Source organism: Daucus carota, chromosome 7, assembly GCF_001625215.2.
Source record: "Daucus carota subsp. sativus chromosome 7, DH1 v3.0, whole genome shotgun sequence".
NCBI lineage: Eukaryota > Viridiplantae > Streptophyta > Magnoliopsida > Apiales > Apiaceae > Daucus > Daucus carota.
Genome location: NC_030387.2, coordinates 32,145,077 through 32,169,279, shown reverse-complemented (window position 1 = coordinate 32,169,279; position 24,203 = coordinate 32,145,077). Strand labels below are relative to the sequence as shown.

The 24,203-nt window shown below is 33.1% G+C and overlaps 5 protein-coding genes across 5 annotated transcripts; 4 read left to right on the top strand and 1 right to left on the bottom strand.

Annotated features, from left to right (window-relative positions):
• Positions 1 to 1,118: 1,118 nt before the first annotated feature.
• LOC135147727 (non-specific lipid-transfer protein Cw18-like) lies at positions 1,119 to 1,873 on the top strand. Its single transcript, XM_064081000.1, has 2 exons — positions 1,119 to 1,563; positions 1,647 to 1,873. Exons 1-2 carry the CDS (start codon positions 1,193 to 1,195, stop codon positions 1,654 to 1,656), a joined length of 381 nt encoding a protein of 126 aa, XP_063937070.1. The 5' UTR covers positions 1,119 to 1,192; the 3' UTR covers positions 1,657 to 1,873.
• Positions 1,874 to 2,506: 633 nt separating this feature from the next.
• On the bottom strand, positions 2,507 to 3,868 carry LOC135147994 (F-box protein At4g22390-like). Its single transcript, XM_064082082.1, has one exon. The coding sequence runs from the start codon at positions 3,866 to 3,868 to the stop codon at positions 2,507 to 2,509; it is 1,362 nt and encodes a 453-aa protein (XP_063938152.1).
• Positions 3,869 to 6,015: 2,147 nt separating this feature from the next.
• LOC135147993 (chromatin remodeling protein SHL-like) lies at positions 6,016 to 12,229 on the top strand. The gene is made up of 6 exons (XM_064082081.1): positions 6,016 to 6,145; positions 7,523 to 7,883; positions 7,987 to 8,052; positions 8,343 to 8,424; positions 8,558 to 8,586; positions 12,124 to 12,229. Exons 1-6 carry the CDS (start codon positions 6,016 to 6,018, stop codon positions 12,227 to 12,229), a joined length of 774 nt encoding a protein of 257 aa, XP_063938151.1.
• Positions 12,230 to 13,961: 1,732 nt separating this feature from the next.
• Positions 13,962 to 14,658, top strand: LOC135147659 (non-specific lipid-transfer protein Cw18-like). Its single transcript, XM_064080861.1, has 2 exons — positions 13,962 to 14,332; positions 14,416 to 14,658. Exons 1-2 carry the CDS (start codon positions 13,962 to 13,964, stop codon positions 14,423 to 14,425), a joined length of 381 nt encoding a protein of 126 aa, XP_063936931.1. The 3' UTR covers positions 14,426 to 14,658.
• Positions 14,659 to 22,897: 8,239 nt separating this feature from the next.
• Positions 22,898 to 24,030, top strand: LOC135147992 (chromatin remodeling protein SHL-like). The gene is made up of 4 exons (XM_064082080.1): positions 22,898 to 23,238; positions 23,342 to 23,407; positions 23,729 to 23,810; positions 23,944 to 24,030. Exons 1-4 carry the CDS (start codon positions 22,898 to 22,900, stop codon positions 24,028 to 24,030), a joined length of 576 nt encoding a protein of 191 aa, XP_063938150.1.
• Positions 24,031 to 24,203: the final 173 nt, after the last annotated feature.

Here is a 24,203-nt window from a genome sequence, read left to right as displayed (position 1 = left end):
ACCGACTTTGGTCGAAATAAATAATTTCGACCGTTTACGGTCGAAAATAGCCGCCGGTCGAAATTAACCGGTCGAAAATAGCCGCTTTTCTTGTAGTGTATTATTTTAAGTCTTTTCGGGCTTTTTTTAGCGCTTTAAGCTGTTTCTATTGTTTAGGTAGCGTTGGCAAAAGAAGTATAAGTGCTTTTTTGGGGGGTTTTAAGCCAAAAGGTAGAAGTGAGATATGCTAACTTTTTTGGCCTTTTTTAGTGATTTGCATTTTATTATGAAGTTTTTAATTTTTTAATATGTAATAAACTTTATTTAGTAATAAAGTTATTTTATTTTAATAATTTGAATTTTTTTTAATTTTTAAATTTAAATTACCAAATTTTCAATTGACTTATAGGTAAAAGTTAATTTACATCATAATAATTGTCTTTGCAGTTTTCTTAATCACAAAAGTTTCAAAAGTGAATATAATAATATAATAAGAGTTGCAAGGATCATTTTATTGCATCGCATCTGATTTTTGTATTGTTAAACTTATTTTTGTTGCAAGAAAATTATTTAGACTAAATTATACAATCAAATATACATATAATTTGTAGTGTGATGTGATATTAATTTCAATTCATGTTAATCACATCTGACAAAATATTAAATAAATTAAATAAATTAACTCGTCCAACTCGTCAAATTCACTCATTGAACACGGTTTAATTGTGATAATTTGTCTCGGCCTAGCTCGGCTCGTTTCGCCAACCTGAAATATCTACTTATGAGATGAGGTCAGAAGTTAGAACATCATGTCCAGCAAAATTCTAACGTGTTGTGACTTGTGAGTGTGCTGTGATCTTACACAGTGTAACAGGGAGATGAGGGAGTTGCAGTTACAAATTAAATAAAACAGGCCAAGCAGAGGATAATTAGGCAACTAATTTACATACCAGATTAAAATTTGTAGTTTTTCAGATGAAGCCTAACATGTAACCACACAATTAAACATATTAATAGAGATGCAAGCATCAAATTGTTCCTAGGCATTTCTGTGAACTTACCAGACCAGGTGTCCTAACTGTTAGTTAGATTTGTTAATTTTGTTCTAGTGCTTCTCCGACTTGCCTATAAATGCGTCTCCCTGCATAATCTGTTTCTGCACAATTTGTCTACATAGCACATTCCAAGAAGTCTACAGATACCTGAGAAAATAATGGCGAAGATTGTGTACTTGACGATGGTTTTTGCCACATTTTTGGCGGCTTTTCTGATGGTGGAGCAAGGGGAGGCTTTTACCTGCGGAACAACATTACAAGAACGTACAAAGCAACTTTGTGATCCATTTCACAGGGGCGAACAGCAGGATCCATCTGCTGAGTGTTGCAACTCTTTAAAAGCATTCCGTGATACGGCCAAGACTAGAGAAGAGAGGATTGAGTTGTGTCGTTGCGTGCAGGATCGTTCTAATAGAAACAGAGCTGGTGTTCCTGCTCCAGATGCTCGTATTCCTAAAATAGACGCTCTTCCTGCAAAATGCGGACTTCCATTTATATACTCTGCAGATCGTAAATTCGACTGTAACACGTAAGTTTATTTCACGGATTGTTGATAATTTTTTTGATTAGTTCATTAGTACACATGACTGACTAATATATTTTTCTATGCAGCGTAAACTAAGCTTACCTCCGGTGCATGAAGAAGTAGTTGGAGGAAAAATCGATATATATAATAACACTGAGGCCATATATGTGCCTTAAGAAATAAATTTATGAGCAAATGTATCTCATATGTTTTGTAATTTTTCAGTTCAACAAGAAATGCAACTCCTGTTTTGCATCCACCGTAACTCATTGAGTTCTGTAATGTATTTCTTATTGCATACAACATTCTGATATGTGGGCTTTTCTAGGTAGACAGTGCTGATAAAGGTCTAAAGACACGTAAAGGTCTAAAGAATTGATAAAGAAATTACAACATCTGTAATCCAAGAGTTCTTTATATGCTATGAAGTGCGAGTTATACAAAAAACAAATAGAACGGATCAAGAAATTTAAAGCAACATTAGCAAGTTAAGCTGCCAAAGGATTACGAGGATGATTCTGTTATACTACAAGCTAATATTAATATGAAGTCTATTAGAAAATATTGAATTAGACGTTCAACACTATTGACAGATTTCCAGAATATAATCAGTCAAACAAATAGACAACTCTCTCTTGTTTTTCACAAACAACTCTATAACCACAATTCAATACAGTGATTTGAATTCAAAGGTCAAACAGAAAAAGAGTGAGTGAGAAATTATAAACGATAAGATAACTTGGAAAAAACGATAGCAAAGATCAATGTTGTACATGATACAAAAATATGGACTTCTCACAGATTTATTGTAATATTTCTTTTATATTGCCATTATCAACCACGCCATATGCAAAATAGTAAATATAATCGTTATGGACTGAAGAATATAATCATTAATTAGTAGATGGAGATTTGTATCACTTAACAGCAGTAGACTGACAATTCCTCACTTTGCATATTTCAACAGTGATTTGCCTCCCTCGTACATGATTAGACTCTGTGGAAACGAGGTGTCTACAGTAGATGGAGCAAGGACTTCACGGGAAACATCTGGACCCCCGTGCTTACCATATCCATGATATTTAGAAATCCTGCTCTTAAAATTAATAGAGACTATGTGCGTTTCATCAGGACGCTGCGATTGGAATGACTCTACTATAAGAGTTCCAGTCTTTGTAATATTCAAAGGATGCCCATATTGTTTGAGCACAGCTGTAGCAAGTAGAACCCAAGAGCCTACACCTTTTCGTTGCCTCCTCAACCATATAGGAAAAGGATACTTGGGAGGCACTAGATTGTAGCAATCTGGGTCCAAAGTACAAAGAGCGAGTGAACCTTCAAAACTCATGAGCTTAAACGGGGCAATAACTCCAAATAGACGGGGAACACGATTTGGCACATTAAATTCCCCAAACAACTGCGTATCAAAATCATATGACATTATCTTCAACTCATTCCCCTTCAAACTATTAAACTCCTCAGTTCCAGGTTGTTTCATCTCTACCCAGTAGTACCTACCATCAACATAAGCCCCCATTTCATTAACAAGCCTCGGAACCCGAGAATCCCCCATCTTCTTCCACGTGTTCTTCCTCAAACTATAAACCTCAACCTTCGGAGCCACCTCTCCAAACTGCTTCCCCTTTCCATCCTGAACGTAAACAATCCTAATAACCTTATAATCATCCGTACCCTTATCATAACCCATCCCGACAACATAATAACTCTTCTCCCTATCATCCAAAAGCCTCTTAAAACAACTCGAAACAAGAACCCTATGTCTCCTAACAAAAGGGTTCCACAAATACAACTCCCTAGAAGCATAATCAATATGCAAATCAGTTAACAAAAGCATCCCATCTACTTGCGCAATCAGCTTCAAACTGCCACTCTTGGTAACAAAGGGAATGTCGAATTTTTCGATAACTCGAGAAGTATCAGCAGAGATCAAAGAGCAGTAATTTTGGTGAGAGATAAAAGGGGGGATTATAAGCACAGCATTATCATCACAAAAGTTAACAGCTTTCCGAATTTGAGAGGAAATAAAAGATGGGTTGTTGATAAGAGAGTACCATGCTTTGTTCACTGAGCTTGATTTGATTAGGTCTTTTACAGAGAGTCTTGAGAAGATTTCAGCGGTGGTTTCTTCAGGGAGATCATGAAACGTCGTCGTTGAGACTCCATTGTTGCTACTGGAGCAATTGACATTTTGATTGCAAAGGAGAAATTGTGAAAATGGTTTTGGAAACAATGAAAGCGGATTATTGTGAAGAGCTTTTTGTAATGATTTTAAAACCAACGTAAACATGGAAAGTGTACGTAAAAGTGAAGAGCTTTTTGCAGTGATTTTAACCAATGTAAAGAAAAAAGTAACTACCACAAAAATGTCAAGGTGTAAAACGGATAATTCTAATATTAATCTATATGTATGTTTTTTTTTGAAACAAATTTATATGTATATGTATGTTGATTCGGATCCAAAAATTCATATCGGTAGCCGGATATAGTATCCAGATACAACCTAAACAAATACAACTCCCTAACAGCATAATCTATATGCATAATCTATAAGAACTGACTGCATCAGTGTGATTAGTGTCCGCCTGGACATCTCTTTTCGGACATAATTGAGGACACACTGACCAGTGATTTGTAGGTGATATTACTATATATCACCCTCAGTGCCATATGCAAGTCATTGTATCACCCCTTGTTCCAGATCAAGACCCGATAAGCATTACTATGAAGTACTTTTGCCAATCAAAAAAGAAAAATCAAGAGGTTAAATCCAATACGACACATCAAATTAGTTACTCGGGAATATTAGGATATTTCATCCGAAATTTCTCAAGTAACTGATGTAATGTGATTTCTTGTCTGAACCTCTTCATTTCTCTTTCAAGATTTGTTACGGTACTTACAATAGTGTTATCGGGCTCTTGATCTGGAACAAAGGATGATATACAATGATATTTACCCATGCATGAAATCTACCTACCCTGTCCATCTTCTTTGGATTTTGTAAGATATAATCCGCTCCGGCGAAATTGCATGGTAAAGAGCACCATAACACACATACATATGATTAAATAAAGGGCATAAGAAGAATCTAGTGAATTGGGAGGAAGTATTTGAGGTTGTCTAGAGCTCATGTGATTTTTGATATATATAGTACTAGCACATACTCAAAATGATGTCATATAAGAAGAGTCGAGTAAATCGGTCGCTAAAGAAGTGTCTAGAATTCTGGGGAAAAGGAAGTGTCTAGAGCTTTTGAGATTTTTGATATAAATATTAAATACAGTACTAGCACATATAAAAAATGATGTCATCACATGAGAGGAGTTAAGTGAATCGGCCTCATAAAAGTATCTAGAATTTTATGGAGAAAGAAGCTTCTGGAGCTCTTGAGATTTTTGATATAAATACGGTACTAGCACATACACAAAATGATGTCACATAAGAAGAGAGTCGAGTGAATCGGTCCCTAAGGAAGTGTCTAGAAATCTCCAGTTTTGCATATAAAAACAATGATGCACACACATAACAATATCACATAGGTAAGGACTAAAACCTCTAGCAAAATGCAATTTTTTTTATAAGGAAATGAAAGAGCAATGCGAAAAGAACGTGCTAGGGACATTAAACGAGAATCCAAATTTTAAATGTCCAAAAGAGGTATAAGTATGTAAATTATGAAATGTTTTTGCTAAAAATTAAATACAATAAAGAATATGTTCATTATGAAACGTTTTTGCTAAAAATTAAATTTTGCTCAATTTGTGTACTTTTGTCAATTCAAACTAACCACGTGAGTTAAAAGAGAATGAAAAGATGAATAAAATTTTCTTTTACAGATTCTTGGACACTTCATATTGCTCCCACAAACACAGATGCATCTGCATCTCGTGTAGACGCACACAGACATTTCCATGGCCATTGGGAACCTTTATCACCTGTAGACGCACACCGACAAATATTCCTAGATCTTATCGCCTCATAGATCTTATCGCCCCATAGATATTATCGCCTCATGAGTACAAGACTATATAATTTTAGTCTCTTCAACAATCAAAAAATCTACCCTCTTCCTAATATTTCCTCTTTCTCTCACGATCCAGTAGTCTCACTCCGGCGTATTTAAGGTAAAGTGGTGCAATCGAGTAATTAGATTGAACTAATAATATGCATATACCCCGGTATCATAACACCCCCCACCCCCCAATTATATCCTCTTTCTCCCAAGATTCTGTTTTCTCCGTCGTAAATATCTAAAGGTAAAGTGGTGTGTGTCCATATATAATCGGGTAATTAGTTTGAACTAATAATTAGTAAGTACTCGTATGTTTCCTGCAATTGATTCCAATTTTAGTTTTCGAATTTATACAGAGTTTTCGTTTTTGATTTCTAATTGCAACAGATCTGGCTAAAATTTACTTTTGATATTTCACAATTATGAGCCGCACAAGAAAAGATGTACAAGGTGTGAAGGATCCCAAGGGTAAGAAAAGAATCTCGTCACATGACTCTGTCAACTCCCTTGCACCATCGAAGCTACGCAAACATAATAGTCCTCATTATAATGGTAATAACTCTATGTATTTATGTAGTTTTAATTATGATGTTATTATTTGTGTTGCTCATGTTATGATATAATAAATGTATAAAACTCAGGAGGCGGAAGGAGTATTAAATAAACGATGCCTGGGAGGCATCATTTGTTTAATACTCTCACCGTCCCTCTCAGTTGTATACATTGGTGGACGCGGCACGTACTTTAATGCTTCTATAAGACTATACTTATAGCTCTATAACTTATTTTTAAAATTTTGAATAAAAATTTAATATTTAATTATTTTCCGGAAGAAGTAAATCTTAAAAAGAAATTATAAAAAATATACTTTACACGAGTACTAAAGTATTTATAGAATTGAATGTGACAAAGGGAGTAACATTTACTTAATGAATGTAGTTCATTGTTTATTTTCCATCAATTTCGTTTCTCCCTCATTGGTATTATCATCTATTTATTTCATAAGTTCTACCATATAACAGCCATTGTATTGATGGTCATTTGAGGGATTGATTGTGGTTAAACTCAATTTTTCGTTAACTTTGTCTAATGTAAGTTTACTGGATTTTATATTGTGTCTTTGCTAGTACTAGTCACCAAATATGGTCTTACCTAGATAAATATTGGATTATCATCATCCCATCTCTAAAACAATGAAATCACACAAATAATATATATCTCTACAGTTTAGAGTTTAGAAATCCTTTGAATCCCTGCTCAATCTCTTACTGGAAGCTATCTACATTTCTCCCTAAAAAATACACAATATCTCTCTATAAAGCCTAATAAATATGTTATATCTCTTAAAAAAACTTAATAATTGTGTTATATATTATTATGAGCTTTTTATATAAAGTCATTAGGATAGGAGGTAGTAAAGAGAACTAAAATAGAATAAAACTCTATATAACGCCCACCATCCTTCCACACTCATTCTCAAGGTCATTATTTCTCATGAAGTGTTCCCTCAAGGAGATTGATTTTGAGGCTCAACCCTTGATGCTCACTTGTATGCTTGTCTGTCAGCGGATGTCCATTTACAAATTTTCTTCTCAACATATCTCTTTGCTATTTAGACAGATATGTTCTTCTATTTCATCTTTGTTCTTTCCACCTTCCTCGTCTTACCGTATGGTACATGAATAAATCATTACAATTTACAATATTTTGATTAAACATGATATGAACTATACACTTTTTAAACTTAGATTTTTTTTAAAACAATCTTAATGGACTACATTAATATAAGTTCATCAAAAAGCTTTACAAAAAAAACACATGACCCCTTAGTGAGTTACCACACATAGATGTTTAGGAGATGACAATCACACTTTCTTTTTTGTATGAGTTGTTGAATATGGTGTTGTCTATACTTTTGATGTTCTGTAGATGGAGATTGTGTGCTTCTGAAGGCCTCTAATCCGGATGATCCACCATATGTTGCTCAGATTGTTGAATCTAAGGCTAAAAAAGTGAAAGTAAGATGGTACTATAGACCCCAAGACACTGAACTGTGGAAGAAAGACTGTGACACTGACATGTGGAAGAAAGACTGTCAGGGGAAAAAAGAATTGTTTCTATCTAACCACGTTGATCCTCAAAGTCTAGATTGTATCCTAGGAAAGTGTACCGTGCACACTTTCCAAGAATATATGGAGCTTGAAGGTCGGCGTTCTGATTCCGACTACTACAGTCGATTTGAGTATGATATTTATGAGGAAAAATTGATTGATGTCAAAGATGCTGATTGGTAAGCGATATGCGACTCCTATAGTTACCTGTTATTTGTGTTTAGTTACAAAATTACTCCTTTTAAAGTGTCTAATTTGACTATTCTTAAATCTTAATTGCAGGCTGTGCATTTGCGGGAATCCTTACAATCCGGATCTGTATGTCCATTGTCAGATATGCAAATCAAGGTATGGTCTCCATTAAATTGCTCTTTTATGTATCAATTATGTGCTTTATTTTCATTTCCAGCATTTCAGAAAAAGAAATCTTGAGGTGCATACATGCAACTCTTTTATTTACTGATGTTGAATGTTGAATAGATTCTATATTTTCATAAGAAGTGTGGTAAGGCATTTTTATACTATAAGTTGATTTACTCACTAAGAACTATTATCTCCTTAAACGTGCATGCCTTGTGATTTCAATTTTGATAGAAGTTTTTGTGTTGCGTTGATTGTGCTTTTAATGTTCCTTGTAGGTTCCATCCATCTTGTACCAACACTGATGCAAAGAGTTCATGCATTATTTTTTGTGATAACTGCAAGAACTCTCCTAGCCAGGTTAGACTTGTTGGACTTAGCGCTTTTATACATCTTGTTCTATCTTTTTTATTTGATATTTCCCACTCTTTTTTGTTATGTTTATTTACAATACATATAATAAACTCAATTTTTGATATTTTATAATACTTAGGAGCAAGCTGCGGACAAGCGCTTTGAAAGGTATCTCAAGTTCCCGAGGATGCACAAAGATATCAAAAAGGAGAAGGCCTTTAAATAATTAAAGATTAAGGAGTATTTTAAATTTTAGTTTGTCTTGTGGAGAATTGTTGGTTTGTTGTTCCACCCCTTTTATTTATTGTGACATAATAGGTTTCTTCTATTATTTTAAAATTTAAAATTTATAATTTTTCACCTAGCAATCATATTATTTTAATTATTTATAATTTGTTTTACATGTATACGGTTTGGGTTTTGGCAAATGTAGTTACTTTAAATGTATGTTTGAAAATTAAATTCAAATATCACCCAATCTCACATTGCTTTTACGTACCAAATTAGGTAGGGGTTTGGTGGGTATGGTTACATATATATTGGCCATAGACAAATACCATATAGATATGTGAAATATTGTTTTGGAGAAGTTTTTTTTTTTTTTTATAAACGCACTTGCATTAATACTTCTCAGAATCAATCGTAAAAAATGATGAAATCTGGAGCAGTATAGAGCCTGACATAGAATATGCAACTCGTGCTAATTCATGAACTACGTATTCGCAGACCTAAAGGTAAAAGTAACTAACATTTCATCAAAGTGTTTAAGAATATCCCTACAATTTTCGACCATTGCATGAAAGTAGGTGTTTCCCCGACCGCCATTTACTGCATCAACTAGCTAGGAGCTTGACATCACATTCAAACAGACACTTTCTACTCCTCCATTATTTCGTCCAAGTTAAAGCTTCCTTGAGGCTCATATCTTCTGCTTCTCTCGGCTGAAATCTCGCTCGGACTACAATACTTCTGGCTAAAAGAAAGTTACCTTCTTTATCCCTAATAACACATCCAACTCATACCTGGTTTGTCCCCTGCACAAAAGCTGCATCTACGTTTATTTTAATCCAGCCTTCAAGTGGCTTACACCACGTTCAAAATCGAACCATAGTGTGTTGTTGTGTGTTATGTACAGAGTTATCTTCCCTTGCTCGCTGCCATTCAGTAAACATACAGCATGCTCGTGAACGCACTCCAAAAGGTGAAGTAGCGACATGGTTCCATACCCAATCATTCCGTCTCTGCCAAATACTCCGACAAAGCACATAAATCAACAAAATCTGATCCCTGCTGGCTGTTTGGGACACACACTTCAACACTGTCAAAACCGTTTCTTAATAATCACTTCATACATGTGTAGATATAATTGGAATCATTAACCTTTTTTTTAAAGCATGATCTTTCTAAGCCCTTGAAAGTCTGATTTAGAATAATTTATACTCTGATCATATTATTTTCACTTCCATTTCACTTAAAAAAATTTAAAATAAAATACGAAATATAACCCTTCAATAAAATTTAGATGAGAATTCCTAGATCAAATATTTTACAACCTTCATATGAAGTATTTAGCTAAGTAATTGAAATACAAGATATGTAATTTATGCTTTTTTGTAACTTTTTTGTTGATGTGTTATTTTATTTTGTAAGTACTAATTTAATATATATATATATATAAGGGAGGGTTCTGGTACAAACTTACAAACTTACAAAAAAATTTTGTTCAACACATATATAACTTGAGTTCAACATTTTTTTAACATATTTTGTTGAACATCGATTAAAATAGTGGTGGAGAAGTACGTAAACCAATTTTTAAATGTAAGAACTAAGGTAAACATGTTATATAACTAATATATATGTTTCTAGACCCTACCCAAACCCCAGAGGTATATTTTAAACATCTTTTTAGATATATTCAACACAATGATAATTAGTGTTCAACACCCGATGTTGAACCTCAGTTATAAATGTGTTGAAAACGCGATTTATTTATGCGTTATTTTTAAAAATTGTGATGTTTTTTAAAGAATTTTCAACATGGATACTTTATATAACTAAGGATTAACACGATGAGAGAATTAAAAAAAGTTTGTAAGTTTGTAACTTAAAAAAGTTTTTATTTGATCCTATCCCTATATATATATATATATATATATATATATATATAGGCCAACATTCCAAAGAGGGACTCCTTATATGGAGTTACATAGTGCGCCACTATAAATCATCAATTTTATTATAAATTCTGTTATAGAATACATATAAAACGTGATTCTAATATAAAATACTATAAAATAAATCTATTTTAAGTAATTTAACACTTAAAATTTGATTAAAAAAATACATTTTCGAAACTGATTCTACAACAGAATAATTCTGGATGATTATTATTCTGTTATAGAATCATGTTGAGATATTGCATAATTTTAGATGGTCTTTGGAATAAAATAATTGTATAACTTCGTTTTCAGTTTAATAATCAAAATTTGCAATTATATTTCATAAAAAATATAATAGAATATATATTATGTATATATTTATAATGGTGTGCTACGTAACTCCATATAAGAGGGTATGCTATGGAGTGCTACCCTATATATATATATACATATATATATATATATATATAGGGTGAGGTTCAAATTAGAACCTGTTTTAAATTAGAACTTAGAACTCATATAAAATCATTAGATTATTGTTAAATCAATGGTTATGATCAAATGCTGCATTTAATATTAGTTATTTAGTATTTTTTTTTACTTGATTATAGATAATTAATGAATGCATTAAATGCTCTAATTGTATGTATTAAAATTTAATTATAACCTTCTAATCAAATCGCTTGTTATATTAGTTGATAACATACTTCTTATGTTCTACAGCAGTATCGGTATAATTATCAAATCATATTAGTGTATAATATTTACGTGCTATAACAATATTTGTATTTTTCTACAAAAATATTGCATTATAAAATAATTTTCTACTATATTAATATATGTTCCGCAGCAGTATGCCATACTAATTTGTATTTTCCTATAAAAATATTGCATTATAAAATTGTTTTCTATTATGTTAATATATAATCTGCAGCAGTATGACGTAGTAATTTGCATTTTATTACAAATGTATTGCATTATAAAATCATTATCTATTATGTTAATATATGTTCCGCAGCAATATATGCATAATTTGTATTTTCCTACAATTTGTAAAATCATTTTTAATTATATTAATATATGTTCCGCAGCAGTATGACGTATTTTCTTACGAAAATATTGTATTATAAAATCATTTTTAATTATATTAATATATGTTCCGCAGCAGTATGACGTGGTAATTTGTATTGAAGATCTTTGACAAACATTCTGCAGCAGTACAAGGCTATAAATTATATGATTGAATTATATAATTTTGGAAAGTTTACATTAATCATGTAATTAAATATTGTCATTTAATGAAGGTTCTAAAGTTCTAAAAATAAGAGGTTCTATGTGGAACCTGACTATATATAGGCTCATGATCAAATAGAAACCACTCTTAGAATAAAAACTAGAAACTAATACAAGTTAGTGATATTCCCAGTACAATTTAGTGATATTCTCTTTGGGATTTAGTGATATGTGTTGCAAGAATTAGTGAAAACTTGCAGAAACTGCCCAGATTTCTAGATTTGTTCCAGAAACTGCTCTGAATCTTCAGATCTGTTCACGTTTTCGATTCAGATGATGGTGACGGTGGTGGAGATGGTGGAGGTGAAGGTGGAGATGGAGGATGGATGATTGTAGCGGAGGTCTGGGCGGCTTGAAGTAGGGGGTTAGAGCATTGCCAAAATAGTGGCGGCTCCGCCACGTTTTGAAGTTGAGCCGAGGTGGAGAAAGAAGTATGAACGGGGCTAAAGGAGGTTGAAGTAGCATATAAGATGAGATGGTGAAGATGGAGGTGGAGATTGTGTTGTTAGAGAAATAATAGAGGTGGAGATGGAGGTGGCGGGCGGCAATGAGATGGTGGTGGTTATGGAGGAGGCGACGACGGAGGTGGTGGCAGTGGCGGATGTGGAAGTAGGTTTGGTGAGGATGAAGGTGGGGTTGGTGAAGATAGAGATGGAGATGAGGTTGTTTAAGAATTTAGTGATATTTGCTTTAGGATTTAGTGATATTTCAGCTTGGTTTTTAGTTTCTAGAATAAGGAGGTTTCTATTGGAGTAATGCTCTATATATATATATAGAGAGAGCATTACTCCAATAGAAACCTCCTTATTCTAGAAACTAAAAACCAAGCTGAAATATCACTAAATCCTAAAGCAAATATCACTAAATTCTTAAACAACCCCATCTCCATCTTCATCTTCACCAACCCCACCTTCATCTTCACCAACCCCATCTCCACCGCCACCACCTCCGTCGTCGCCTCCTTCATAACCACTACCACCTCTATGCCGCCCGCCCCCTCCATAACCACCACCTCCATCTCCACCTCCACCTCCATTATTTCTCTAACAACACAACCTCCACCTCCATCTTCACTAGCCCCATCTTTATCGTTGTTTTAACCTCCTTCAGCCCCGTTCATACTTCTTTCTCCACCTCGACTCAACTTCAAACGCGAAGCCGCCACTATTCCGGCAACGCTCCAACCCCCTACTTCAAGCCGCCCAAACCTCCGCTACAATCATCTTTCCTTCATCTCCACCTTCACCTCCACCATCTCCACCACTATCACCATCATCTGAATCGAAAACGTGAACAGATCTGGAGATTCTAAGCTGGAACATATCTGGAGATTAAGTTTTCACTAATTCGTTCAACACAGATCACTAAATCCTAAAGAGAATATCACTAAATTGTACTGAGAATATCACTAACTTGTATTGGTTTCTAGTTTTTATTTTAAAATTGGTTTCTATTTGATCATGAGCCTATATATATATATATATGAAAACTATTTTCTATGGAAGGTACAAGTTATACTCAAAAAAAATTTCAACACTAATATAGGATAAATAGGAGATAGTAAGTGGGTGTTTGGCAACACTTATTACTTTAAGTCCTTTCGGGCTCCTTTTTTGCGCTTTAAACTGTTTCTATTGTTTAGGTAGTGTTTGGCAAAAGAAGTATAAGTGTTTTTTTCGGGGGTTAGAACATCATGTCCTGCAAAATTCTAACGTGTTGTGAGTGCTGTGATCTTACATAGTGTAACAGGGAGATGAGGGAGTTGCAGTTACAAATTAAATAAAACAGGCCAAGCAGAGGATAATTAGCCAACTAATTTACATACCAGATTAAAATTTGTAGTTTTTCAGATGAAGCCTAACATGTAACCACACAATTAGACATATTAATAGAGATGCAAGCATCAAATTGTTTCTAGGCATTTACGTGAACTTACCAGACCAGGTGTCCTAACTGTTAGTTAAATTTGTTAATTTTGTTCTAGTGCTTCTCCGACTTGCCTATAAATGCGTCTTGCTGCATAATCTGTTTCTGCACAATTTGTCTACATAGCACATTCCAAGAAGTCTACAGATACCTGAGAAAATAATGGCGAAGATTGTGTACTTGACGATGGTTTTTGCCACATTTTTGGCGGCTTTTCTGATGGTGGAGCAAGGGGAGGCTTTTACCTGCGGAACAACATTACAAGAACGTACAAAGCAACTTTGTGATCCATTTCACAGGGGCGAACAGCAGGATCCATCTGCTGAGTGTTGCAACTCTTTAAAAGCATTCCGTGATACGGCCAAGACTAGAGAAGAGAGGATTGAGTTGTGTCGTTGCGTGCAGGATCGTTCTAATAGAAACAGAGCTGGTGTTCCTGCTCCAGATGCTCGTATTCCTAAAATAGACGCTCTTCCTGCAAAATGCGGACTTCCATTTATATATTCTGCTGATCGTAAATTCGACTGTAACACGTAAGTTTATTTCACTGATTGTTGATAATTTTTTTGATTAGTTCATTAGTACACATGACTGACTAATATATTTTTCTATGCAGCGTAAACTAAGCTTACCTCCGGTGCATGAAGAAGTAGTTGGAGGAAAAATCGATATATATAATAACACTGAGGCCATATATGTGCCTTAAGAAATAAATTTATGAGCAAATGTATCTCATATGTTTTGTAATTTTTCAGTTCAACAAGAAATGCAACTCCTGTTTTGCATCCACCGTAACTCATTGAGTTCTGTAATGTATTTCTGGCGTGCTATATTATAAACGTTTGACGTTTCTTATTAATTCTAACGTAACTGTTAATGCCAAAAGATAAAAGAACTTTGTCTACTGATCAATGACTGTCACTTAGTACTACAAGTCTGGAACTGTCACAAATCACAGGGAAAGGCCTCTGTTTATGACAGTTTAGTATTGTTGTATATACCGAAAGCAGCATTCCCAGCGGCAGATATGCATACTTCTTGTAAGCTAATAGAAATACATTTAAACAGCAATGGAAACACGACGACTCCAGTCATAAGCTACACTCAAGACATCAGGTAACAAGATCTCGGTTTTTCTCTGATCAACTGGCATCCCAGTCCCTATTTCTGGATATGAGTGTCATAAGGGCAACCACGACTGACCTCATGCTTGGCCTTAGTACATGATTTCCGGAGATCTGTGCTGGGGTCGGGCTGATTCATTACCTCTTCAAACTGTAAAAAATATACAGATAAATATATACTTATAATTACAATGTGCTCATTATGGCTGAGTGTTGCTGGGTTCCACTGAAGCTTAAGAGTTTGCAAATGACATGGAGAAACACAGAGTAGAGCCTGATTTAGGTACTTATAAAATTTTAGTCAAAGTCTTACGACATCTCGGCATGATGAGTGGTGCAGGGGAGATAGAGAAAAGAACTATAGAGCGAGGTTCAGCATTGCATACAACATTCTGATATGTGGGCTTTTCTAGGTAGACAGTGCTGATAAAGGTCTAAACACACGTAAAGGTCTAAAGAATTGATAAAGAAATTACAACATCTGTAATCCAAGAGTTCTTTATATGCTATGAAGTGCGAGTTATACAAAAAACAAATAGAACGGATCAAGAAATTTAAAGCAACATTAGCAAGTTAAGCTGCCAAAGGATTACGAGGATGATTCTGTTATACTACAAGCTAATATTAATATGAAGTCTATTAGAAAATATTGAATTAGACGTTCAACACTATTGACAGATTTCCAGAATATAATCAGTCAAACAAATAGACAACTCTCTCTTGTTTTTCACAAACAACTCCATAACCACAATTCAATACAGTGATTTGAATTCAAAGGTCAAACAGAAAAAGAGTGAGTGAGAAATTATAAACGATAAGATAACTTGGAAAAAACGATAGCAAAGAATGTTGAACATGATACAAAAATATGGACTTCTCACAGATTTATTGTAATATTTCTTTTATATTGCCATTATCAACCACGCCATATGCAAAATAGTAAATATAATCGTTATGGACTGAAGAATATAATCATTAATTAGTAGATGTAGATTTGTATCACTTACCAGCAGTAGACTGACAATTCCTCACTTTGCATATTTCAACAGTGATTTGCCTCCCTCGTACATGATTAGACTCTGTGGAAACGAGGTGTCTACAGTAGATGGAGCAAGGACTTCACGGGAAACATCTGGACCCCCGTGCTTACCATATCCATGATATTTAGAAATCCTGCTCTTAAAATTAATAGAGACTATGTGCGTTTCATCAGGACGCTGCGATTGGAATGACTCTACTATAAGAGTTCCAGTCTTTGTAATATTCAAAGGATGCCCATATTGTTTGAGCACAGCTGTAGCAAGTAGAACCCAAGAGCCTACACCTTTTCGTTGCCTCCTCAACCATATAGGAAAAGGATACTTGGGAGGCACTAGATTGTAGCAATCTGGGTCCAAAGTACAAAGAGCGAGTGAACCTTCAAAACTCATGAGCTTAAACGGGGCAATAACTCCAAATAGACGGGGAACACGATTTGGCACATTAAATTCCCCAAACAACTGCGTATCAAAATCATATGACATTATCTTCAACTCATTCCCCTTCAACTTATTAAATTCTTCAGTTCCGGGTTGTTTCATCTCTACCCAGTAGTACCTACCATCAACATAAGCCCCCATTTCATTAACATCCGATCTGAATCTGATTTTAAATAGATTTTTATTTTTATATTAAAAAATTTTGAAAATTATAAAAAATAGCAAAGATCAAAAAATGATGTTAAAAATTAAAGTTAATAAAGATGATTTATATCTATTCAAAAATTAATTTTTACTTATATTTCGATATAAATTTGTTATCTTTAAAATATTTAACTCAAAAAATATTTTGATACATGTCTATAATATCTTACAATTATATAAAATTTATATAAATATATTATTTTATGAATTTATATATAAATACACACATTATAATAAACACACTATAAAGTTATAGAATATTAAAATAGAGTTAAATATCATATACTCCCTCCGTTTCAATTTTCACGTCCATCTTGAAAAAAAAAATTTGTTTCAAATTAGTTGTCCACTTCAACTTTCAATGCAAAATCATATTTCCAAAGTCAATTCTACTCACATATCTCTTGTTTATATTTCCTAGATCAATCTCATTCCAGATATTATAGTAATTTAATGCATCTAATTTGTCAAGATCCACTTTTTTTAAACTGTGTGATTTTTTTAAAGTGGACATTTATTTTGAAATGGAGGGAGTATAATTCATTTCGGATTCGGATATTATCGAATACAAATATGCCTATATCCGTATCCGGAATTGTCGGATTCGGATGCGGTTAATATCTGGTAGGTGACTGTATACGTCCAAAAAATTCAAATAGGTCACTCAACTCAAACTAATCATCAATCAACGGCTTTCGAATTGAACGAATGATTAAATTAAGTTGATTTATTTGAGTTTTTTGGACGTAGTCCGTTAAATTTTCAATGAGTGATGTGCTTCAGTTTTTTGGACACAGTTTATCACATAGTTGATATTTAACCCTATAAAAATTCATATAAACATGTGCAGTGCAACATGTCTTCCTTACAAAATTATTAATGTTTTATGTAAAACAGTCGGCAAACCTTATATGTAGCAACTAGATCATTTTTTTTATCATTCATCTATGTCCAAACTATTCAAAAAAGTTATTCGACTCTGATATTCTGATAACCATTAATACTGTAATCAAAGAATATGTGTAATGGATACACATCAAAAGAAAAAAAAACTACCACAATATTATCGATATACTAACATGCAAATACATGCCCAAAGTCATAAATTTCACAAAGATTAAAAGAAAATCATTATAAGAACTGACTGCAGCAGTGTGACTAGTGTCCGCCTGGAGATCTCTTTTCGAACATAATTGAGGACACACTGATCAGTGATTTGTAGGTGATATTACTATATATCACCCTCAGTGCCATATGCAAGTCATTGTATCACCCCTTGTTCCAGATCAAGACCCGATAAACATTACTATGAAGTATTTTTGCCAATCAAAAAAGAATAATTAAGAGGTTAAATCCAATACGACACATCAAATTAGTTACTCAGGAATATTAGGATATTCCATCTGAAATTTCTCAAGTAACTGATGTAATGTGATTTCTTGTCTGAATCTCTTCATTTCTTTTTGAAGATTTGTTACGGTACTTACAATAGTGTTACCGGACTCTTGATCTGGAACAAAGGATGATATACAATGATATTTACCCATGCATGAAATCTACCTACCCTGTCCATCTCTTTTGGAATTTGTAAGATACAATCCGCTTCGGCGAAATTGCATGGTAAAGAGCACCATAACACGCATACATATGATTAAATACAAGGGCATAAGAAGAATCTAGTGAATTGGGAGGAAGTGTTTGGGGTTGTCTAGAGCTCATGCGATTTTTGATATATATAATACTAGCACATACACAAAATGATGTCATATAAGAAGAGTCGAGTGAATCGGTCGCTAAAGAAGTGTCTAGAATTCTAGGGAAAAGGAAGTGTCTAGAGCTTTTGAGATTTTTGATATAAATATTAAATACAGTACTAGCACATATAAAGAATGATGTCATCACATGAGAAGAGTTGAGTGAATCGGCCTCACAAAAATATCTAGAATTTTATGGGGAAAGAAGCTTCTGGAGCTCTTGAGATTTTTGATATAAATACGGTACTAACACATACACAAAATGATGTCACATAAGAAGAGAGTCGAGTGAATCGGGCCCTAAAGAAGTGTCTAGAAATCTCCAGTTTTGCATATAAAAACAATGATGCGCACACATAACAATATCACATAGGTAAGGACTAAAACCTCTAGCGAAATGCAATTTTTTTTATAAGGAAATGAAAGAGCAATGCGAAAAGAACGTGCTAGGGACATTAAACGAGAATCCAAAATTTTAAATGTCCAAAAGAGGTATAAGTATGTAAATTCTGAAACGTTTTTGCTAAAAATTAAATACAATAAAGAATATGTTCATTATGGCGCTAGATTCATAAATTATCACCAAACTATAAAAAAGAAAATAATTTTCCAGAAAGAAGAACAATCCTAATGAGATTTCATATTCACCTGCAGTGACTAATTATATATTTAGAATTCGTGTAAACTCAAAAACTAATTCCCAACATAACTTGATGTACAACATAATGATTAATTATGATTTAGATTTTCTAATGGGCAAAGCTAATTCTTCATTACAAACAAAATAATAGGATTTACTTGGAAATGGGAATAGTGATATAATGTGCACCAATCAAACATTGACAATTATATACATATTTGATTTGAATTTCTGTCGTCTCCATATTAGCAAATTATAAGAGTAAACTTCTGGTTGTTTATTAAAAAGAAATGAAATGTCCTTCATTTGTATCATCAAAATTAATGTACTTCAGTTTGTACTGGAATATTAAAATGATCGCTGAAGTCAACGTCATATATCACTCTATTTATGGGTCTTAACGAATAACAGGATATCATTTATATCATTATAGTCATGAAAGATATCAAACAAGTATATGTCCTTCGGGAGTAAAAATATTTTTTTACAAAGTTCTAAATATTATTCTTGAATGTAACATAACCAAGTAAAAGGTTATGAATTCTAATATTTATAATAATATATTTAAATTTTAACAAGTTTATCTACTATTTATATTTAATTAAAACAAAGAAAATAACTTTATAATAAAAATAAATAGCACATAAATTTGATAAAATCTAAATATATTATCATAAATATTAGAAGTCATAATCTTACTTTATTGTGGTAACATTTAATAATAAAACTCTATAAATAATATTATTACTCTTTTAACTCATATTTAGAGGTAACTAGTTGAGAAGCCGCGCGTTGCGGCGGCCTATAAAAATTATATTAATGATTTAAAATTAAAATTTTTAGAATAAAATAAATTTGTGCATCCGACAAACTCTTACTCTTACCAGCCAATCATCTCTATCACCATTCAAAGCATCCAGTATAGTGTAACTCATTATTGTATTCAGGGTTCTAGAAATCGCTAGGCGTTCCAGGGCGGTCGGGGTACCTTCTAGCGATTAATCGGTAAATCGGGGATTAATCGGAAAGATTAATCGGAGCATTAATCGGACATATATTATTTTTAAATTATTATAATTATATGTAATTTAATAATTTTATCTACTTTTCACTACTAGTGGAGTCAAACTAGTAAACAATATAATATCATATATTAAATAAATACTTGATATATATAATACAAATCATTGATTAAATAAATATATACCAATCGAAATAATGTAATAAATATTAAATAAAATTAGTCACTTATAGGATATTAAGTTAAGGACAAGTGACTAATAATTTCTTATAATATAATCATAATTTTAGATTTAATTTATTAAAAATGTTTTTTTTTTGTTTTTGACCGCCTGGACCTCCTAGGCGGGATTTGGGCAGCCTAGGCGGGATGTTGACCGCATAGGACCGATTTTTGTAAAAAAAACCTTTATTACAATCCGCTTATAACTACCAAGCACTAATATTAGCGGTTCTAGTTGTCAAACCTCTAAAACACCTCAAACCTCTAATTTTGCCCAAAATCTCTGACTTCCAAACAGAGCCATATAGTGTAACAAAGAGATTGGAGTTTGCATGTAGTTATAAATTAAAGAAAAAGTGCATTTTGTATATGTGCATTTTGAGAGTTCATGCCTTTGTAATATTATAACTAAATAAATATTCTACATTTATAATTCTATTTGATTAAATTTTGCTCAATTTGTGTACTTTTGTCAATTCAAACTAACCACATGAGTTAAAAGTGAATGAAAAGATGAATAAAATTTTCTTTTACAGATTCTTGGACACTTCATATTGCTCCCACAAACACAGATGCATCTACATCTCGTGTAGACGCACGCAGACATTTTCATGACCATCGGGAACCTTTATCTCCTGTAGATGCACACCGACAAATATTCCTAGATCTTATCGCCTCATAGATCTTATCGCCCCATAGATATTATCGCCTCATGAGTACAAGACTATACATTTTTAGTCTTTTCAACAATTGAAAAATCTACCCCGTCCCTAATATTTCATCTTTCTCTCACGATCCAGTAGTCTCACTCCGGCGTATTTAAGGTAAAGTCACTACTAAAAATATTGGATTATACATCCCCCACCCCCCAAATATATCATCTTTCTCCCAAAATTCTGTTTTCTCCGTCGTAAATATCTAAAGGTAAAGTGGTGTGTGTTCATGTATAATCGGGTAATTAGTTTGAACTAATAATTAGTAAGTACTCGTATGTTTCTTGCAATTGATTCCAATTTTGGTTTTCGAATTTATAGAGAGTTTTCGTTTTTGATTTCTAATTGCAACAGATCTGGCTAAAATTTACTTTTGATATTTTACAGCTATGAGCCGCACAAGAAAAGATGTACAAGGTGTGAGGGATCCCAAGGGTAGGAAAAGAATCTCGTCACATGATTCCATCAACTCCCTTGCACAATCGAAGCTATGCAAACATAATAGTCCTCATTATAATGGTAATAACTCTATATATTTATGTAGTTTTAATTATGATTTTATTATTTGTGTTGCTCATGTTATGATATAATAAATGTATACAACTCCGGAGGCGATGGAGTATTAAATAAACGATGCCTGGGAGGCATCATTTGTTTAATACTCTCACCGTCCCTCTGAGTTGTATACATTGTTGGACGCGGCACGTACTTTAATGCTTCTACAAGACTATAACGTATAGCTCTATAACTAATAAAAATTTAATATTTAATTTTTTATCCGGAAGAAGTAAATCTTAAAAAGAAATTATAAAAAATAAACTTTACAGGAGTACTAAAGTATGTATAGAATTGAATGTGACAGAGGGAGTAACATTTACTTAATGGATGTCGTTCATTGTTTATTTTCCATCAATTTTGTTTCTCCCTCATTGGTATTATCATCTATTTATTTCATAAGCTCTACCATATAACAATCATATAATTGATGGTCATTTGAGGGATTGATTGTGGTTAAACTCAATTTTTCGTTAACTTTGTCTAATGTAAGTTTACTAGCTTTTATATTGTGTCTGTTCTAGTACTAGTCACCAAATATGGTCTTACCTAGATAATTGGATTATCATCATCCCATCTCTAAAACAATGAAATCACACAAATAATAAATATCTCTACAACTTAGAGTTTAGAAATTATAACTTAAAAATATCTCTACAATTTCCAAACAAACCCTTTGAATCCCTGCTCAATCTCTTAGTGGAAGCTATCTACATTTCTCCCTCAAAAATACACAATATCTCTCTAAAAAGCCTAATAAATATGTTATATCTCTTAAAAAACTTAATAATTATGTTATATTTTATTATGATCTTTTTATAGAAAGTCATTAGGAAAGAGAACTAAAATAGAATAAAACTCTATATAACGCCCACCATCCTTCAATAACACTCATTCTCAAGGTCCATATTTCTCATGAAGTGTTCCCTCAAGCATATTGACTTTGAGGCTCAACCCTTGATGCTCACTTGTATGCTTGTCTGTCAGCGAATGTCTATTTACAAATTTTCTTCTCAACATATCTTTTTGCTATTTAGACAGATATGTTCTCCTGTTTCATCTTTGTTCTTTCCACCTCCCTCGTCTCACCGTATGGTACATGAATAAATCATTACAATTTACAATATTTTGATTAAACATGATATGAACTATACACTTTTTAAACTTTAGATTTTCTTTAAAACAATCTTACTGGACTACATTAATATAAGTTCATCAAAAAGCATTACAAAAAAAACACATGACCCCTTAGTGAGTTACCACACATAGATGTTTAGGGGATGACAATCACACTTTCTTTTTTGTATGAGTTGTTGAATATGGTATTGTTTATTTCTCACATTGTCTATACTTTTGATGTTCTGTAGATGGAGATTGTGTGCTTATGATGGCCCCTAATCCAGATGATCCACCATATGTTGCTCAGATTGTAGAATCCAAGGCTAAAAAGGTGACAGTAAGATGGTACTACAGACCCCAAGACACTGATCTTTGGAAGAAAGACTGTCACGGTGACCTTTGGAAGAAAGACTGTCACGGGAAAAAAGAATTGTTTCTATCTAACCATTTTGATCCTCAAAGTCTAGATTGTATCCTAGGAAAGTGTACCGTGCACACTTTCCATGAATATATGGAGCTTGAAGGTCGGCGTTCTGATTCCGATTACTACAGTCGATTTGAGTATGATATTTATAAGAAAAAATTGATTGATGTCAAAGATGCTGATTGGTAAGTGATATGTGACTCCTATAGTTACTTGTTGTTTGTGTTTAGTTACAAAATTACTCCTTTTAAAGTGTCTAATTTGACTATTCTTAAATCTTAATTGCAGGCTGTGCATTTGCGGGAATCCTTACAATCCGGATCTGTATGTCTATTGTCAGATATGCAAATCAAGGTACGGTATCCATTATAATAAAAAATTGCTCTTTTATGTATCAATGTATGTGCTTTATTTTCATTTCCAGCATTTCAGAAAAAGAAATCTTGAGTTGCATACATGCAACTCTTTTATTTACTGTTGTTGAATGTTGAAAAGATTCTATATTTTCATAAGAAGTGTGGTAAGGCTTTTTTATACTAAAAGTGGTAAGGCTTTTTTATACTAAAAGTTGATTAACTCACTAAGAATTATCTCCTTAAACGTGCATTCCTTGTGATTTCAATTTTCATAGAAGTTTTCGTGTTGCGTTGATTGTGCTTTTAATGTTCCTTGTAGGTTCCATCCATCTTGTACCAACACTGATGCAAAGAGTTCATGCATTATTTTTTGTGATAACTGCAAGAACTCTCCTAGCCAGGTTAGACTTGTTGGACTTAGCGCTTTTATACATCTTGTTCTATCTTTTTTATTTGACATTTCCCACTCTTTTTTGATATGATTATTTACAATACATATAATAAACTCAATTTTTGATATTTTATAATACTTAGGAGCAAGCTGCGGACAAGCGCTTTGAAAGGTATCTCAAGTTCCCGAGGATGCACAAAGATATCAAAAAGGAGAAGGCCCTTAGATAATTAAAGATTAAGGAGTATTTCAAATTTTTGTTTGTCTTGTGGAGAATTGTTGGTTTGTTGTTCCGCCCCTTTTATTTATTGTGACATAATAGGTTTCTTCTATTATTTTAAAATTTAAATTTTATTTTTTCATCTAACAATCATATTATTCTAATTATTTGTAATTTGTTTTA

Excerpts from the sequence above, each read along its gene's own strand:
- LOC135147727 (XM_064081000.1), top strand. The coding sequence starts at position 1,193 with ATGGCGAAGATTGTGTACTTGACGATGGTTTTTGCCACATTTTTGGCG.
- LOC135147994 (XM_064082082.1), bottom strand. The coding sequence starts at position 3,868 with ATGTTTACGTTGGTTTTAAAATCATTACAAAAAGCTCTTCACAATAAT.
- LOC135147993 (XM_064082081.1), top strand. The coding sequence starts at position 6,016 with ATGAGCCGCACAAGAAAAGATGTACAAGGTGTGAAGGATCCCAAGGGT. Across the intron at positions 6,146-7,522 it reads TAATAGTCCTCATTATAATG|ATGGAGATTGTGTGCTTCTG; the intron begins GTAATAACTCTA and ends GATGTTCTGTAG. Across the intron at positions 8,425-8,557 it reads GCAAGAACTCTCCTAGCCAG|GAGCAAGCTGCGGACAAGCG; the intron begins GTTAGACTTGTT and ends TATAATACTTAG.
- LOC135147659 (XM_064080861.1), top strand. The coding sequence starts at position 13,962 with ATGGCGAAGATTGTGTACTTGACGATGGTTTTTGCCACATTTTTGGCG.
- LOC135147992 (XM_064082080.1), top strand. The coding sequence starts at position 22,898 with ATGGCCCCTAATCCAGATGATCCACCATATGTTGCTCAGATTGTAGAA. Across the intron at positions 23,239-23,341 it reads GATGTCAAAGATGCTGATTG|GCTGTGCATTTGCGGGAATC; the intron begins GTAAGTGATATG and ends TCTTAATTGCAG. Across the intron at positions 23,408-23,728 it reads TGTCAGATATGCAAATCAAG|GTTCCATCCATCTTGTACCA; the intron begins GTACGGTATCCA and ends TGTTCCTTGTAG.